At 50.3% G+C, this 19,480-nt stretch overlaps 1 protein-coding gene across 1 annotated transcript in view; it reads right to left on the bottom strand.

The window, feature by feature from the left end:
- Window positions 1-15,929, bottom strand: part of LHX4 (LIM homeobox 4) — a 39,143-nt gene extending 23,214 nt beyond the window's left edge. Inside the window, exon 1 of the mRNA XM_030573908.1 lies at window positions 15,694-15,929. Coding sequence (XP_030429768.1) covers window positions 15,694-15,929 — 236 coding nt within the window. The remainder of the gene's footprint in view (window positions 1-15,693) is intronic.
- Between the last annotated feature and the right edge of the window lie 3,551 nt (window positions 15,930-19,480).

Genomic DNA, 19,480 nt, shown 5'->3' with positions numbered 1-19,480 from the left:
CCCTGCCTTTTGCTTTCTTAGGTGGGGGTTATGTGGAAATAAATAAAGGAAAACTTTAGTTTCAAGGCTCAGCCCTTCATATGCAACGTGCTGAATTGTGGCTTCACTGAACTAAACTGACAGCAGAGCCCAGAGACATTCAGCTCAATGACAGATACCGCCCTGTGTTGTCAGGGAACTAACTGAGCCTTTCACTTCACCTGGGTGGATGGTCTGACTGTGGCACTGGTGTGACTCCCTCAAAGCCACTTGAGCTACCAGGGATGTGTTTGGCCCAAGAGTTCTAGTTCTCAGGGTGGAGAGTGCGAGCAATAGCAAATGCTTTTTTCAAGAAGGGTGAGTATGGCACAAGAAGGAGCTGCTGGGAGTGACTAGAGGAGGAGAAGCAAACTTCCCAACACATCTCTGCTAGTGCATCTAACTTCTGACCACCTGGAGCCATTACTTACCCAATCCTGGGCCTCTCCCCAGCTCTGTCAGTGCAGCTTGTCCTGACCAACAGCATCCAGCTATTTCCCAGCCCCGGCTCTCCCCTCACCAGAAGCCAGCCGCTGGGCTGAACTGTGCCACACTTGTGTGACATCAACAGATGGCTGTGAGGGTGAAATGCCAGGCTCATATTAGCTTGTGAGTGACACAGAAAAGATTTGAACTCAGCTCTGTGGTGGAGAAAGTGGAGCTGTATTAGCCCCACTGAGCACTGAAATGTTCAATGAGAATCCCAGTGTGTGGCTGGAAGACACACCACCAAATGGCTCGAAAATGCTGGTGCTAATATCATTTCCAGAGGGCTAGACGTGCTTGTCACTGAAACACTGGTTCTACTCCCTGCTCTAAGACTGCCACCTTGGTACATCATCTAGGCCCCATCCCCGCAGTGCCAAATGCAGTACGATGCCAGCAATCAGGTAAGAAAGGGTGATTCTTTCTCCTGCTGGCAGCCTACTCTGGTGTAGGGTGGCGGTAGGTGCTGGCACTGCTGCCCAAGTTACTGCACCTGGTCAGGCCAGGCATCCTTCCTCCCCTGACTCTGTTAGCCCTCCCAGAGTGCACGTTTCTCCATGACACCAGTGCCATTCCAGGGGCCTGAGCCAATCTCACTGGAGTTAGTGTAAGTCTTTCTATTGACCACAATGGGCACTGGATTGGGCCCTGTTTGCCTTACCCCTTTCCTCTTAGGGGTCCTATTCTGCTGAGCATAAACTATTCCAGAAGGAGGGGGTGCTAGCTGTATCAGTCACATGACATGGACCTATTTCAAATTTACAGCACATTTTTGCTGGACGTAACACTTATACCATTGTTCCAACATCCCAATGCCATGAGCTGCAGAGCAACCCTTCCACTGTGGAAAAGCCTGGTCCAAGAGGGAGATTAAGACCCTGCTGGCTATCTGGAAACCAGCCAGATACAATCAGAAGGTGCCTCAGCAGGTCTCTGATCACCTAGCTGCCAGTAGGATCCAGCAGACTATGTGAAAATAAAATCCATAAAGGTGCAATACATTTGGCTGAAGGATTCAGTCAAGGTCTTCTGCCACCAGCTGACAGGTTGTCCCTATTCTGGTGAGCTGGACTTGGTGCCAGACCACCAGAGCCATTAACCTTGTGGACAACAGGAAGTCAAACTCAGTGGGGTGGTGGAGGAAGTGGTCTGGCAACAAAATAAGGCTCTTCCTGACTCAGTTATAGTGCCACCAGGTCTTTATTAGTCTGTGTATAGGGCGGTGGGGGAGAGGGGCTGGGACAGGAGGGTATGGACAGTGCTGTGTGGGCAGCAGTAACATAGCCATGGCTCTTGGTGTACGCACACTATTGGTGGACCTGTCCTCTTTTGGGGTTGGAAGTAACTATCCTCTACTATCCCCACCCTACAATCTGTGCAGCACAGAAAGCCCTTCCACCTCCATATAGCCAAGCAAGGAGCAGTCATTTTAAGTATCCAGGGGTAAGTGTGTTAGTCTGTATCCACAAAAACAACAAGGAGTCCAGTGGCACTTTAAAGACTAACAGATTTATTTGGGCATAAGCTTTTTTACCCACGAAAGCTTATGCCCAAATAAATCTGTTAGTCTTTAAGGTGCCACCAGACTCCTAGTCATTTTAAGGTGCAGTGTCATGCTCCTTCGCCCATCACCAAAGCTCACAAAATGAGAAAATTGCCTCTACACCAGCTGTAGTCCCCAGTGCTCGTGGTGGCAAAAGCAGCATATGAGACAAGCCTACATTCCATCCTAGTGTCTTAAATGTTGCCGCCTGGCTTCTCCCCGCCTTGCTTACTCATTTACACTCAGGGGCAGCTCCAGACCCCAGCACGCCAAGTGCATGCTTGGGGCAGCATGCCGCGGGGGGCACTCTGCCGGTCGCTGGGAGGGCGGCAGGCAGGCCGCCTTCGGCAGCATGCCTGCGGAGGGTCCGCTGATCCTGCGCCTGCAGGACGTCCATCGGAGCCGTAGGACCGGCGACCGGCAGCGTGCCCTCCGCGGCATGCCGCCATGCTTGGGGCAGCAAAATGTCTAGAGCTGCCCCTGTTTACACTATTCCCGTTCAGCAGTGTTTACGGTCACTTTGCAGAGGGTCCAGTGACCAGAAAGAAATCGAGCCCTACAAAGCCGACTGGCTCCAGTTCCCCATACCAGGAAATTCAAGCCACACATTTTAAAAAACAAACAAAGCAGGAATCAACTGAGCTGAAAAACTGGCTTGGGGCACCAATTGCTGCTTTGTGGCCCTGTTCCTTTCTATGGGTGTGTCTACACTGCAAGCAGCAGTGTAATTGCAGCACCTGTAGACACTCCCAAGCTAGTTTGGATCTAGCTAGCTCAAATAACAATAGCAATGAAGCTGCTGCAGGGCATGCTTACACGCTCTCTGCAGATGTCAAGCTGCTTGTGCTGCTGTGGTGTTGCTGCTACTGTTATTTGCATTATGTCGATCAAAGCTAGCTGGGCCTGTCTACACATGCTACAGTCACACCTCTGGTTGCAGTGCAGATGCCCCGAGTCTCACTGATCTAGTCCATGTACAGGTTGACCTTAGTTTGTAGCCTCTGATCTTTAACAGGGTTCACACAGAACTTTTCAGATACCCACTCTTCAAGCTGATGTACCAGGGTCACAGGCAGTGAATGTTTCCCTGCTGAACCTGAATAGGACACCCAGGCTTTCTGCTTATCTCATTAGTTATCATAACCCTGAGCAGTCCAACCACACTGTGGTCTGGTTATCTGGCAGCTTTATGGTAGATTAGGCCACAGGCATCTGGAGGAACATTTGGTAATGTCAGGGCGGCCGTAGGCTTCAGCACCTTAAAACAAGCACCCCTTCCCCAGCACTAACCCCAGGTTACTTCCTTGGAAGTCATGAATAGCTCTGATGAGTGGCTTTCGTGGGAAGCAAGTGAATGGCCAGCAGTCGAGAGACGTGTCTTTATAGAAAACAAATACATAAAGAGAGTCAAGGTCGCAGCTCTGACCCTCTGACCAGGGGAACAACATCCCATAGACAGGGCTGCCCAGGTGGAACTTCACCCTTGTGCAGAGGACCCAAAGAACTTCGGTGCGACCTCAGTGGTGCTTAGACTTGTGCTGCCCCTTTGAATAGGACTGAATCCCATCCACAGTGAATAACTCTCAGTGGGGCTTTGCCCACAGAAAGCCAACATTCATGGCAACCTGATGATGGCACCATGCCAAGCAGGGCACAGGGAGCATCCACTGCAGGGGTTGGCTCAAGGAAAAGACCTACCAAAATTTCAGAGGCACCAACAACCCTGAGACATAAGACAGAAAAGAACACTGTGGAACTCATCCCTAACTCCATGTGGTCCCTGATGGGGCCGGGAGATGACTGCATGCTCACCTTTTCAGACCAGTAGGAGGCCTCACTGGACCAGAGGGAAGGGCAGAAGAGGAGGCCAAATACAGGTGGGAGTAGGGGAAGGAGGAAGGCAGGCAGGAGGAGATGGAGGCCCAGGAAACAGGTTGGAGTCAGCAGTTTGAGACACTGCCACAAATGATGCTGAAGTTTCTAGCACCTCTCCTCCCAAGCTCTAGTCTCAAGCCCCAGCTCGCATCTGCAGCCTGCCCATGTACAATGGCAACAATATCTGGTTCCTTTCTTCTCACACTGCTGCCCCGCACCAGTGCTCAGAACTGGTTCCTGTGGGCATTGCAAAGACACAAACCTTCCATCAGCTGCCACCTACCTCCCGAAAGCACGAAGCAGACCTGCACTTCAATGTATCTTTTTGCCCCCTTTGGACAGTATGAAAAATGTTCTGCACTTTTTCTATTCAAATAAAAAGTCATGTTCTTTAATAGCCTGTGTCAGAGTATATCAAAGGCCAGGAAACACTGCTAAGTAAATACTTCATTTGTGATTACATACAGCAATGATTGCCTGACATCAGATCAATCAGTTTTTAAAAGGCAAATTAATTAAGGGCCTGTGACACAAGCACATCAGCATGGCGTTTTCACTCCACTTCCCCTGCCTTCCCCAAGGCAGAAGTGTGAGCAAAGTACCAGCACTAAGCATCTGCTATCTGGCTTGCTGGCCTTGTTCTCATAGCAGCGGTGGGCGCAGAACTCCAGACAGGCTGAGACTGAATACTGACATGCCACAGCCAAGGTCAGGGGCCCCTTTATGCTACATGCTGTGCACACAGGGACAGACCAGGAGCAAATCAAGCCCTGGCCTAATGAGCTGACAATCTAAGATGGAAGGAAGGAAGGCTAAGTATAGAGCTGGTTGGGGAGTCAATTTACAGTTGGAAAAAAAAAAAAAGACTACAACATTTCAAAGGTCAGAACTGAAATGATATGTTTTGAAATGATCAGAAGGAAGCATTTCATCAGGCACAGTCCAAATGGTTTGTGGCTTCTTGGGTTATGAACGTTTTCAAGATTTCTACTTTTTGTTCCGCTTCAGGATAGGAAAACATTTTGAAAACTCTCACAAGCCAGGAAAACCTGCCCAGCTTTAATAACCACCCTCACTGGGCAAAAGGGGAACTGAACCACAGACTGCTGAGATGACAGTAAGTGTTGGGCAGAGCTGGGGACTGAACCCTGAGTACTAGGGCCACCTTAGCCATAAGGCCATCAGCAGCCCCTGTAGTTCTATCCTGTCTGTTCCCAGAGGTTCTGGAGCACACAACCAGCAACAGGGCCATCCCTACCCATATGCAAAGTACGCAGCTGTACAGGTGCCCTGCGCAGCTGTGTGCTGTTCCAGACCCTGCTCTACCTCTTCCCCCTGCCCCTGCCCCACCCCAGCCCCACCTCTTCCAGCCCCTGCTCTGCCCCAGCCCTGCCCCCACTCCACCCCTTCCCTAAAGCTCCCGCCCTGCTCTGCCCTAGCCTCGCCCCTTCCCGCCCTGGAGGACTGCAGCAGGGCTGGGCCTGCACTCACCAGCGGTGGAAAGTGCAGTGGCCCAGCCCCTGCCACGCCACCAGTGAGTGCTGGGGGGCGTTTACCCCTGCCCCCCAAGCCAGCCCCACCCCCCGGATGCCTGGGGCCCCACACACACTCTCCACACGGGAGGCTGCATAGGGCCCCAGTATAGCTAGGGATGGCCCTGACCAGCAGCAACAATTTGCATCTCAGTTCAGTGTCACTCCACCTCTGCAGGCCTCTGGCCTGCCCCTCTAGTCTCCCAGAGGCACTGCACCCTCAACTGCTATTCATTTGTCAGCATCCTCATAACTGGGGCATGGCTCCACCAGCCGGGCTAGCAAAGGTTGGCAGGGTCCAAGTGAGTCCCAGTTGATGTGATCATCAGTCATGTCCCTGCTGTCTAAGAGTATCCCTGCCGATGCCTCTCTGTGCAAACTATGTTTGTCGTTGCATTGTGACCCTTGGCAGATTTACCAGTCCTTGAAGCCCCCTCTGTGACTAACAAAACCTGCATGGCTTATGGGTGTAGAACTCCTGGGCCCGATTGGGAAAAGAGAGGCTGAGAAGCAAGTTCCACCCGTCCCCAGCACCAGTTGGAAACCCCCAAAATCATTCAAAGTCCTTCATTGTTTCAGGAGCAAAGGCAACCTTGACCATGTGGGTCAGCATTTGCTTCTTATCCAGCTCAGCTTCTGCCCCTGAGGACTTCCCAATGCCACAGAACTCTGCCAGGGAGCAACAGCTGGGTTGATAGCCAGTCTCTAGAGTACTATAGCAAGCCTCTTGTGCACGGGGGGCATTACCTCCTGTATGGGTGGATTTCTGTTCCATGACAACTGTCAGCACTGCACACAGAAAGGCTGTGTCAAAACAACTGGCTGGGTCAGCCTCATTGGTCGCCACCAGTCTAGACAGCCACAGCATTGTTCCACCAGTGGCAGAGCTCAGCCTGGCTCAACAACTGCCCTTTTCACCATCTAGTATAGCAAGGAAGACAGGCACAAACCTCTTCACTCCAGACAGTCACAGAGTCCAAGGCCAGAAGGGACCATTGTGATCATCTAGTCTGGCCTCCTGCACAGCACCAGCCAGAATGCCCCCAAACAATCCCTAGAGCAGATCTTTTAGAACAATACCCAATCTTGGTTTAAAAATGGTCAGTGATGAAGAGTCCACCACAACCCTGGGGAAATTGTTCCAATGGTTAATTACTCACCGTTAAAAATTTACACCTTATTCCAGTCCGAATTTGTCTAGCTTCAGCTTCCAGCCACTGGATCGTATTAGGCCTTTTTCTGCTACATGGAAGAGCCTTTTATTAATGATTTGTTCCCCATGTTCATACTTCTAGGCTGTGAAGTATCTTTGTTAAGCTGAACAGATTGAGCGCTTTGCCTCGGTTTCCTTTCCAGGTAATGCCCGAGAGAGCTCTGCGGGCTGGTGCCATGTCTCCCCTGCTCTGTGTCGGGGGCGTAACAGAGAAGCTGGAGAGTGCGGCAACATGGAAAGGCAGGAATGTCTCCATGACACCAAATAGCCACTGTGAGGCACTGGCGGATTAACAAATTTGGTGCCCCTAGGCCCTCAAAAAATTGCCTCCCACCCCCCGCCAGGTCACCTCTGCTCCCCCACAGTAAGCCTGGGAGGGAGGGGGGAAAAGGGGAGTTGTGGCGTGCTTGGGGGATGGCAGCGGTGGAGCGGAGGTGAGCTGGGGCAGGGAGCGGTTCTCTGCCCCCCCGAGAGTCACTTCCCGCGCCCGCGGGCCCCCGCTCACCTCTGCTCTGCTTCCTCCAAGCGCACTGCTACTTGCTTTTCCCTCCCTCCCAGTGCAGCAAGCCTGGGAGGGAGGTGGAAGGAGGGAAGCATGGCACACCTGGGGGAGGAGCCAGACCGGGGATTTGGGGAAGGGGCGGAGTTGGGAAGGGGTCACGAGCAAATTTGCCGCCCCTGCAAATTTGCCCCCTTGTTGGCCTAGGCGATAATATGCCACTGCTGTGAGGGGATTTAAGATTTAAGAGAGCCTATAATCCTAGGTGACAGGTAGGGCTCGTCAGTAACCCCCTACCCCCAGACCTTGTCAGAGGCAGCTGCTGGGGCATTATGGCATAGAATGCCCCACACATACTCATAGCCTATGTCCACACTACAGCTTTAAATCGATATTAGTAAAATCGATTTTATAAAACAAGTTTTATAAAATCGATTTTACGCGTCCACACTAGGGCACATTACTTCGGTGGTGTGCGTCCATGGTCCCAGGGTACCATCGATTTCCGGAGCGGTGCACTCTGGGTAGCTCAGTAAAAGAATAGGACCAATAACTTTGATATCCGTCCACACTAACCCTAAATCGATTTAGTAATATCGATTTCAGGGTTACTCCTTTCGTTTAGCTGGAGTACAGAAATCGATTTTAAGACCCCTTAAAATCGATTTTAAGTGCCTTGTAGTGTGGACGGTTACAGCGTTAAATCGATTTAACACTGTTTAAATCGATTTAACGCTGTAGTGTGGACCTGGCCTTAGACACCACCACTGAGCACAGAACCAGAGGTGGATGTGACAGCATGGTTGTGAAGGTGACACACACCAAACCAGGTGACTTGGAATTAGCTGGTGGTACCCATAACCAGTTACAAAATCAGGGCTGTAGTCGGAGTGTGAGAGGACCTTTCAATTCTCTGTTTCCTCATCTGGGACTAAGAGTCTTTACCAACCTTACAGTGATGCTGCTGGGAGAGAGGCTCTCAAACTTTGGGCCTGCCCCACACTGAAATCAACGGGAGTCTGGCCAGTGGGCCATGGATCAGGCTCTTAATGTTTGTGCTCTTCCAAAGCCTTGCACAGGAAGTTGCTATTTCAATGCAAACGTTGCTGGATTGTTGCAATGTTTTATAGCCTAAATCAACTCGCGTGTGGCCAGTAGTATTTGAAGACCAGAACATTTCAGTACAACACACCATAAACCTGGGGGGCGGGAGGGGGGTTAAGTGGGGGAGTTGCAGTAAGGTACAAGAATGCATTTCTCACCTGTAGGAGGCAGCACTGACCTACACTGCCTTTTCCAGCCTCCCATACAGTTTATGCACAAGCAGAAGTGCCACTAATCTTCATACAACTAGACCAGGGGTTCTTAAACTTTATTGCACTGCAACCTCCTTCTGACAACAATAACTACATGACCCCAAGAGAGGGGACCGAAGCCTGAGATCGCCCGAGCCCCGCTGCCCCGGGTGAAGGGGCCAAAGCCAAAGCCCAAGGGCTTCAGCCCCAGATGGGGGGGCCTGTAACCTGAGCTCTGCCACCAAGGGCTGAAGCCCTCAGCCTCGGTCGGTGGGGCTCGGGCTTTGGCCCCAGGCCACAGCAAGTCTAACGCCAGCTCTGGTGATCGCAGGGGTCACGACCCACTTTGGGATCCCGACCCACAGTTCGAGAACCGCTGAACTAGATAAAAGGTGCCAGTCTCTAACCTGGACCACAAAGTGCCCAATTTAAATATCAGCCTGATGGGGCGGGATGGAAGAGCAGAAAGAAGAGGGGGGGAATATGGCTTTTTCTTGTATGTTAAGGGAGCAGCAAGAGAGATTTTAAGGCTCTGTCTAGCCTAGCAGTCAGGGAGATTTGTAAGGTGGTCAGATATCCTGGTCGGGAGAGTGGGCTGGATGGAAGATAGATCGGGCTCCGTGCCGAAGGCTGAGTCCCCAGAGCAATGCATTCATTAACAGCCCCCGCTCTCCCAAACGCGACACTAAAAACAGCCTGATGGACCACTGCTAAAGGGATTGTAAGTAAACAAAACCCAAGCACTCATATACAGCAAGATTAGGCCCTGACACCATTGCACTGAGAGAGAGCACTTTAGCAGAACATGCCAAAAAAATCAAACCTGCCCACGCTGGCTCTTGTCTGACTGCACCCTGGCACCTGTGCTCCGGTGCACTTCTCCACACGGCTACTCACGATTTCCAGAGGGAGCTTGGACACAGAAAATTCTGCAGGAAAATGGACCCTCCTGAATCTTTCTGTTGTCTCCCCCATCTCAATGCCAACTGCACAATGCAGACTCAAGTAGTGAGGGGCATGAGGCATGTGACAGCGGTTTAGCTGATGGAAACAGTGCTCATTTGTGGGGTGGGCAGGGGTTCAAAGGAATCCATGACTGTGACTTATCTTTTAAACTCTCAGACTGGAGCTACCAAATCAACACAAACATCCATAAAACTCTGCCCTGATCCCTGAACAAGTAATACCTAAGAGCTCTGGCTAGCCCAGGTAGCTAGTCCACAGATACGGCTGCAACCACAGCTCCAGTCAAAGGCCCTGCATCCACAGCTGTCCCTCAACCTCCCATCCACCCTCATAACTGCAGCAAGAACCTTCCTTTGGGGCTGTAAATTGGCAGACTTGCTCTTAAATTGGATTGAAATTTGTTTGCTAAGTCTGAAGAAAACTGATAAAGGCCAAGGTCTTCAAAAGTGACTCACGACATTCAGGGTCTCTTTTGGGGGTCCAGCTTGAGGCACCTCAGAGGGCTCAGTGTTTTCTGAACTGAGGCCACCTTTTAAGATGTTGCAAACTGGGCATGTCAAAAATAAAGACTGAAAATAGTGAGTCACTTTTTAAAATCTTGGTCAAAATGCCAGAAGTGAAATGTACATAATCACAATTTGACCATCACAGAATCCCCGATGAATTTTGTCCATAATAATACGTCTACATCACACTCCATCCCTATGTCTCTAAAATGTTCGTGAACTAACTCTCCGAACATGCCTGCAAGGTAGGTAGGTATTATGAACCTGGGGAAACCGAGGCATAGAATAGTTATGAGACTGGAACAAAGCATGCAGTCAGTTTGTTGCAAAGCTAGGAATAAAAGTGCAGAAGGATTAGCTTACCAAGGCAAAGATGGAGAGAGCCCAGAACTGGAATTCAGGAGAGCTGATTTCTGTTCCCACCTCTGCCACTGACCTGCTGAGCGATCGGGGGCAAGTCATCACTCTTTCTCCTCCCTCCCTTTGTCTGTCTTGTCTATTTAGCATGTGAACTCTTGGGGGCAGGGACTGTCTCTCACTATGTGTCTGTACAGCACCTAGCACAATGGGGGGCCTGAACTTAGTTGGGGCCTCCAGGTACTATTGTAATACACATAACTAATGCACACTCAAACCAGTATGCACTATCTGCAGTCCAGTGGATTAGCAGAGAGGTGTTTGCAGGGAGTGAGAAACTGACTGAAAAGGACAAAAGATCCACATTGGCCCAGTTGCCCTACAGAAATGTGACAAGGGATGAAATACAGGGCCTAACAGTACAAAAGTGATGGGTAAGAGAACCAAGACACTGATCTCAAGTGCCAGTGGCCTGCTATTATTACCCCTGGCCAAAGGGTTATCAGAAGTTAGGAGACAGTTATCAGGCACAAGCAGAAGGTAGATTAGGACATTGCTAACAGTGGGCATGTGGTGAGCCACGACTAACACACACACTGAGTATGTTTACTGCCATCTTGTCCTTCATGTCTTCTCCTCCCTCACCCGTTTTGTCCACCTGGGGTGTTCTAGCGTGAGCTCTTTGGGGCAGGCAACACCTGTAGCAAACCAGAGTCCCTCCAGTTCCTGCCACTGAAACAGACAACCATGATGATGGCGACTGATCACTGATAGCAAATCCAGCTGTCCAACAGGCTATGTTTACACACCCATGTATGAAACAGACAGCCACTGTGAAACAGCCCTGCCACCCAGATACAATGATAGCGCTGAACACAACTGAACCACTCGCCGGGAGGATCTGGTCCTTGTGTTATCCTAGCACAATGGTGCTTTAGGAGCCCGGCTGAAAGGTACTATTACTTATACTTAGCATCTCTATGGCATCTTCCTTCCAAGGAAAGCCAAGTGCATTGTAGATATTAACCACTTGACAGGAAGGATGGTCCAGTGGTAAGGGTCTGACCCAGGACTGGGGAGAAATTCCCTATTCTGCCACAGATTTCCTGAGTGACCTTGGGCAGATCACTTAACCTCTTTATGTCTCAGCTCCCCAGCAGTACAATGGGGATATTAGCACTGCCCTGCCGCACAGGGCTGTGGTGACAATAAATACCATACAGCTAGTGAACCACCTCAAAATGTACAGATTCAAGAGCACCAAGCTACAAGAGCTAAGTAATCTTAATTCAACCTTAAGATACAAGCAGGTTTTTTTATCCCCATTCTACAGGTAGGGTAAATGCAGATCCAGAGAAGTTATGTGAATTGCCCACATGGGCACAGTCAGGACTGGAACTCAGGACATCTGATACCCCGGCCTTTGTTTGCTTTCACACTTTCCTGCATATTGACACCGGCATGCTAGTCCCACAAGATGAGAGATCTAGAGTGAGCAGCCTAATTAATAGTCAAGGCCACCATGAGCTGCTCTGAGCTTGTTACACTATCAACTCACAATACAAATAGGATGACATCTCTTGCTACGCTGTGTTGGGGGGAGGGAGCCAGTCTTCCTCTCCTGTTCCCTGCCTCTCCTCTACAGGGAGATTTGTGCCCACTCCCACTCCCACTCCCACTCCTCCTGCAGGAGGGAGGGGAAGAAAGAGGCCACCCTGAGGCCCTGTCGCTAATGCCCCCTCCCCTCTGACAGCTTGCATTAAATCTCCATGGGGATGGCTGAACTTCTTCTAAAACTCAGGAAACTGCATCACTTTCACCCTCTTTCATTGAGTCTCCATCCTGGTAAATAGTGGGGAGCTCCTAGCCAACCCCCACCCAGTCCCTGCACATGCTGGTCTGTCTGTCTGTCTGCGGGGCCAAGATCGCCTTTTGAATCAATTTCCCCTCTTGCTCCTATTTTCGTCCCCTGGCCACATCCTGTCCCCACCCTGCATCCCTTCATAATGGCCAGCGCCATGACAACAGCCATTACAAATGGCCGCCTTCCAAGCTCAGCTAGATCTACTGTAGCCACTGGGGCAGATGGCACAAGGGAACATGAGCTGCATCTCCTCAAGGGGTGCAGCCAGGGCCGGCTCCAGGCACCAGCCGAGCAAGCTTGTGCTTGGGGCAGCAGATTCTAAGGGACTGCATTCCCTCCAATCCTTTTTTTTCTCTTTTTTTTTTTTTTGCTTCGCCGCTTCAGCCACCCCGCACAGTGTATTTTTTTTTGGTTTGCCGCTCTGACTGCCCTGTAGAGGTTGGCGGCGGTGCGGAGGAGGGGCGCGCCCTGCTGGGAGCAGGCTGCACACTCTGTCCGCAGGCGGCACAGCGGGAGGGGCTGTGTGGCAAGCCCCCCGGCTGAAGGAAGCCCTGGCCACCCCTTCTTCTCTCTCTCCCCTGCTCCCTCCCCCTGCTAGCCGGGGAGCACACTCTGCTGCCCGGGGCACATCTGCAGCACAGGGAGTCCCCCTGCACTCTGGCTCCGGACGCCCTGCATGGTTTTTTTTTGCTTTGCTGCTCCGGCTTGGGGTGCCAAAAAAGCCAGAGCCAGCCCTGGGTGCAGCAGAGGGAGCTCTCTGCCTGCCTCATCCTGCTCTCTCCAGCTTTTTGGGACTGACTCCTCCCAGGCCAAGAACCACCAATGCCTACTGGACTGAGCCTTCTAGGTGCCCTTGTTGTGCCATCCTCCTGCGAAGAGCAGCCAGGGGTGCCTGGCATGGAACTAGCAACACCGGCAAAACTGTGCACAAAGATAGAGGAACTACCCAGTCTAACCTAGTGGGGTCTTCACATTGCCTTCATCACTGGGGTGTCTGAATGCCTGTGTCTAGTGATGGCCAGGTGACTCTGGGAATGGGCTCAAATCCATCTTGAAAGAAATCCAGAAAGAAAGCGAGACAGTCGACTCTGCACCCCATTTACCAGAGGTTGGGGGACAGGGGAAATCCTGACCTGGGATTACAGCTGGAGGGATACTATTAACTTCACAATTCATCAGAGAAATGTCACCATATTTGGGAGATGAGTTGCTAGACAAGTATTGGCTTCATTATTCTCCCACCTGACATAGTTGGGCGAGGAATGCGCGGGACCATGCTTGAATTTTGTAACATTTTTCAAATCAAATCTTCCTGTCTCCTTTGTGTCCTGTTTTCTCTCCCAAGACTCCTTTAGTACAGGATAGATATCTCACCAATACCTTGTGTGCATCTGATGCAGGATTACTTTAGAAGGGGGATCTTTATAAATACCCTGGGCATGAACATCATGCCCAGGGTATTTATATCAAAATAACCACTGATGTCAGATGCCAGGGAACACTCAGATCAGGAGCCCAGGTAGAACGGAGCACAGTAATGTGCAGCAATTACCACAGAGCTCTCTGAGAGGAAGCCATTTGCATTACGCTGTCTTTGTGCCTCCTTGCATAAACATGCCATGTTTCTTAGGTCTGATGGCTCTGCTATCATATCCAACATACTCCAAATACACCTTGTTCATTCCTTGCCCTCTCAGCCACCAAAAGACATCTTGGGCCAGATCTCCTTCTGGTGTAAATCAGCATCACTTCATTGTCTTCAGTGAGCTACACCAATTTCCACTAACCAAGGATCTGGCCCATATGTATCTTGCCAGATCTTCAGCTGATGTAAATCAGCATCGCACTATTGACATCACTAGAGTTACACCAAGTTTATCAGCGGAGGATCTGGCCCACTATAGATACAGATATTAACTGTCCTTTATAAAATGACTGCATTTTGCAATCGGGGATAAAATGTACTGCAAAAAGTCCAATTTTCATTGCAAAAATAATGCTCTTTCACAGAGGAGCCATGGACAGTCCAGGGTTTGTACATCAGATAGTTTAGAGCAGTGGTTCTCAACCAGGGGTATATGTACCCCTGAGGGTATGCAGAGGTCTTCTGGAGGGTACATCAACTCATCTAGATATTTGCCTAGTTTTACAACAGGCTACAGAAAAAGCACTAGCGAAGTCTGTACAAACTAACATTTCATAGCAACAATAACTTGTTTATATTACTCTATACACTGAAATGTAAGTACAAAATTTATATTCTAATTGATTTATTTTATAATTCTATGGTAAAAATGAGAAACTCAGCAATTTTTCAGTAATACTGGGCTGTGACACGTTGGTATTTTTATGTCAGATTTTGTAAGCAAGAAGTTTTTCAGTGAGGTGAAACCTGGGGGTACGCAAGACAAATCAGACTCCTGAAAGGGGTACAGTAGTCTGGAAAGATTAAGAGCCACTGGTTTAGAGGCAGGTACTCAGATTGCAAATGGCCCAAGTGTGAATTAAATAAGGCTTTTACCCTACTAGGAAAAAATATGGATACAGGGAAATGAAGGCAGCAAAAAACAAAAAACAAAAACAACCCACAAAGAGAGGAGATCTTGAAAAGCAGCAGGGCTCTGGAGTCTTTGTGTTTGTGTGGGTTTCTCCTGCCCTCTAGCTCTCATCTGAACAGATGTGCTTGATGCAGGAAGGGTGATTAACAAGCCGAATCCTTAGTCCAATTTGGGCTTTAAAATGTAATAGGCAGGGAGGGTGTGGGGGAGAGAAGAGTATTAGAGAGATTTGGGTCTCTAAGAAGGTTAAATCCCCACAAATAGCATTCAGCCTGTGGCAGTTCTAAAGCAGCAAAATTCCCTTTATTTAAACACTTGGGCTTAAAAAAAATGTATATATAAGAAGATTTTGGAGAAATTATGCTTAAAATTTGTCCAGTTGTTTCCATGTCTCTCTGTACCAGTGCCTGCTTAAGGGACATCACGCCTGTCTTTCCATGATCGCCTTCTGTTTTCCTTTTTCTCTCCATTTCCACCAGCCTCAACATGGACTGTACCCCCTTGCAGCCAGCCTGTCTGGGAGGCCAAATGGTTCCCCTTCTGATGAAACCCAGAATGAGAGGCATGAGGGTGGTAACCGAGGGCTCCTCAAGCCGGCATCTCCTGTGATTTGGGCAATTGAGTTACTCAGAGTTGATCCCAGGAGGGGAGGCCAAAGCAGCCATGTCCTGGTTTTTGCTAACCCTAAACTGTGCCAAAGCAGCTGCAGGGGCAGGTTGGGATTCGATTAGGAGAAATATTAAGTTAGAAAGGGATTTATTTCTAATGAAAAACAGCTTGGGAGGATTGTTAGGACCCTGGTGTGCTCCTGAGAGCGGGGCTCTTAGTTCTAAACCTCTTGGCAAGCACTGGCAGGGAGTTTCCGGAGCAAGGTCTCCTGTGCAAGGGGGAGCTTTCTCCACAGCCCGGTGTGAGCTGTTAGAAAACACCCAGGCCACTGCCACTCGGCCCTCCCAACTCAAAGGAGATGGTTGCACTTACTTGAAGAAGTCGTCCTTACAGTAGACACTCCCGGCTCTGGAGAAGCACCTGTCCACCAGCTGCATCTGGCAGTCTGCGCACTTGAGGCAGGAGCTGTGCCAGTGCCTGTCGAGGACCTTCAGGATGAATTTATCCAAGATGTGCTGGTTGCAGCCGGCGCACTGGGGAATCTCTGACAAGGCAGCAGTTGGGGGAGGAGGGAGAGAGAAGAGCAGGGTCAGTGAGGATGGCCGCATTTGGGGAAGGGAAAAGGCGTAAGAGGGCCTCAGAGGCCTATATCTCCCTGCTCTGTGGGAACGGAGGGAGACGGTCACCTAGAGATTAGCATTCAGGGAACTTAGCCCACCTGGTGTCCCACTCCTTTCTGGATGAGAACACAGCGTGCTCAACCAGCCCCCTGCTCTCCCGTCACTCCACCTACACCCCACGCCGGTGCTGAACAGCATTACACCTCAGGAGTGCCTGGAGACCCCGGCGAGACAGGGGCCCCACTGTGCTAGACGCTGCACAGATATAGCGGGAGACATCCCTTCAGTGGCTTCTGCTCTCCTTCCTCATCCAGGCCATCCCCCTCATCCATCCTTGAGGCTCTGAGCAGCTTCACCCTGGCTCGCCTCAGCTCCCATGTCTTCCTGCTCCCACTCCCTAGCATCTCCCCTCACCTCCTCCCCCCACTCTTGGCTTCCAGCCTTCTTTCACGCTGCCCCCCATCCTTAGGGCAGCTTCTTGCCTCCTGCGCACCAACAGCCCCTTCCCTTCCTCAAAGGCCCCCTTAAAACTCCCTGCCTTCAGCCCTCCTGGATCACCCTCACTGACCACGTCCCCCTGCTGCCCTCAGAGACAGCACAGCCACCACAGGGCTTGCTTCGTATTGAACAGGCACTGCTAGGCTCTCACTTCTTTGGGACTGGGCCTCTATTGCTTTTCCCGGTGCCTTGGACATCTGTGGCACGAGATGAACCAGGCCGCCCACTCTGGTGCTCCCCTACATGTCTTTTCCCCAGTGGGGAGTGGGCATGCTGCAAGTTTCCCCTCCCAGAGGTCCCATCAGGGGTCCCCCTCCCAGGCCTATCCCAATGGAAGAGTCTGGGCTGTAATCCCATGGCTTTCCAGGGCACAGAACTGCTCTGCAGAGGCACTTTGCCGCTCTCTGCCACCCATTGGCATCACAGCCATAGCAGGAGCCAGGGGCTCCCCAATGCGTTCCTGCTCCTAGGGGTGGGGGTCTACTCAGCTGTGTGGAGGCAGACATTGCAAACCCTGTCCTCAGGAACAAGCTCCTTTTCGTGAGGCACAGTTATTGTGAGAGTCCAACCCCCACCCCCCCATATTGACATCCCGACCTAGCTCTCCCACAGCAGTGAGTGGGAGAGGCTCTGACGATGGCTGTGAAGCATGAGCCCCCTCCACTCACAGAAGTAGGCAGGCATAGACCTTCAGCTGTAGGGGGAGGGGACGACACGTTAAAATATTCTTTCCACTAAAGAAGGTCTTACTAAAAAGTGGTTGTGGAGATGCCAGCTCCTGGATGGGGCTCAAAGCCGAGCTCCCGACCATCCACTCCCACTAGCAATTCCCCAGCACGTTGTGCAAGAGGAGCAGTCACCTGCATTCCAGCCTGGTGAAGAACACCCAACCGCCTACATTCCCTAGCAGTTATGGGCTCTGTGTGAATCACTCTGTATTGAATTTGACATAAAAGCCTAGGTCAGGTGACACGTACTTAGCGCACACACAAACTCTACCTGAGGAGAACATTACTGAGGTTGTAAAGCCCCCCACACAGTCTCCCTGCCCCTGTCTCTTCCTCGCCCCCACTGGCCTCCAGTCACCCACACACCCACGTTCCCTATCCCCACTAGCTCCCTCTTCTAGTGTCTCTACCAGACTCCTCCTCCAATTCCAGTGTCCCTCCTCCCAGTCTCTTTGCTCAGCCAGTCGCAGTTCTCTCTTCACACTCTGGCTTCTCATCTGCTCTGTCCCGCTCCTGCCACCTCTTTCTCCCACCCCCTGGATCCCAGTCCCCACACACCTGACTTCCAGGCTCAATGCTCAACCAGTCCCAATATGCTCTGGTCCCCCCTCAGACTCCCAGTCCCCATCACCCCCAGCAACTCCCAGTCCTACTTTCCCTCTCCCACACCACCATCAGACTCCAGTCCCAGTCTTCCCCATCAGGCTTCTTCTCCCAGTCTACAGTACTTCCCCTGCCAGGTCTGGTTCTTGTCCCCTCTGCATTCAGTTCAAGCAGCTTCCTTCCCCACCATGGCTGAGCCCAGGAGGGACAGCACATGAAGGGACAGGCTTCCTGCTCTCAGTTCAGGTGCCCAGACCCAGCACCGCTTGGCCTGAAGCACCCATGAGCTGCAATTGCAGGCAAAGTCCCACTGTGGACAAAGTCTTTGAGGCATTAAGCTGAGAAGTTCTAACAAGTCTCTACTGAACATGTGCAAACTGCAATTTTTCAGAGGCTGGAAACTTGGGTGGCCAAATTTAGATGGCTTTTCAGAAAGATGACAAATTGCTGCCCTCCCCTCCAAACTGCAAGTCCCTGATCCAAAGCACGGGAGCACTAGAGCTTCGCAAACAAGAATGGTCATCAGGATTTTTTAACATGAGCAAAACAACGTATTTTATTTCCCGTAGCCTTGTTCTTTGAAACCGTTGAGCCATTTTGGCTCAGATTTTCCAAAACAATTCAGCCTGAGGCAGACACCCAGCATGGAACATTTCAGCCTAAAAACCAGTCAAAGTCTGGCAAATTTATAAAACAACTGAAAACTGAGTCTTTTTAATGGGAGATGTCAAACAACTTTAGTACCACTCAGACATGGGTTTTGGTGTTTAGCATGACTAAAATCATGAGCCTCTATAGCTTAAATTAAAGGGGTAACTCCTCTAGTTGGCAGCTATGTAAGGTTCTTATCCTCTTATATGGACCAGCTACTGGAAGGTAACAAAGACATGCAGTTTTGTAGGATGGAGTACACTAACAGATGGTGATTCCAAGCCCATCAGGAAGGTATCTAATGGAGTATGCAAACAGAGAGAGAGAGAGAGAGAGAGAGAGAAAAAAGTGACAGCATAGAAGAGCGACACCAGTACAGAGCTAACACACCAAGATCATGGGGTTCATTACTGCCAGTAAAAGCAAGATTGGATGGTAGGTCCAGGTATTTGGCTTAGGGTTGCTGAAGGTCCAGGAATTAAAGATTAATCTTTAAAGATGATGTTGTGTGATGAAACATCCAGGGATACATCCAACCAAAACTGGCAACCCTAATTTGGCTTGAAGGGACACATTGTCTATAGCTATGCAAAAATTCTCCTGTGCTACACAGATCTGCCTGGCAATCCAAAAGCAGACACCAAATCAGAGCATACATGCTGCATGTAGTTTGTACATTCTCACATTCACTGCAGTGTCAATGGGCTATGGTGTAGCTCCTTCACTTTCTGACCTAAATTGTTGCATGGTGTTCCTGGGCTCTGTTAAATGGCTACCCCATTCCAAACCAAAGGTGGCTGCATTTCACTGTTGACTGAAATGGTGCCACTGTGCATTTATGATTTCTAAAGAGCTTTTGAAATGCTTTTGGGTGAGAGGCTCAGTATAAAAGCAAGATATATATCTAGCTATCTAGACTCATATAAGATGTCTGTCTAGAGACAGACAGCTTATATAGATCTGGATAGCTAGATATTTATCTCCATTTCTGTCTGCCTATAGTTCAGAATAAGCAGAGAGTGCTGTAAAAATCTTCAAGAGAAGATTGCCATGTAAAAG

The sequence above is a fragment of the Gopherus evgoodei genome, chromosome 8 (assembly GCF_007399415.2).
Source record: "Gopherus evgoodei ecotype Sinaloan lineage chromosome 8, rGopEvg1_v1.p, whole genome shotgun sequence".
In the NCBI taxonomy this organism is placed as follows: domain Eukaryota; kingdom Metazoa; phylum Chordata; order Testudines; family Testudinidae; genus Gopherus; species Gopherus evgoodei.
The sequence above is the reverse complement of the archived record's forward strand: the minus strand, read 5'-3'. Positions and strand labels throughout refer to the sequence as shown.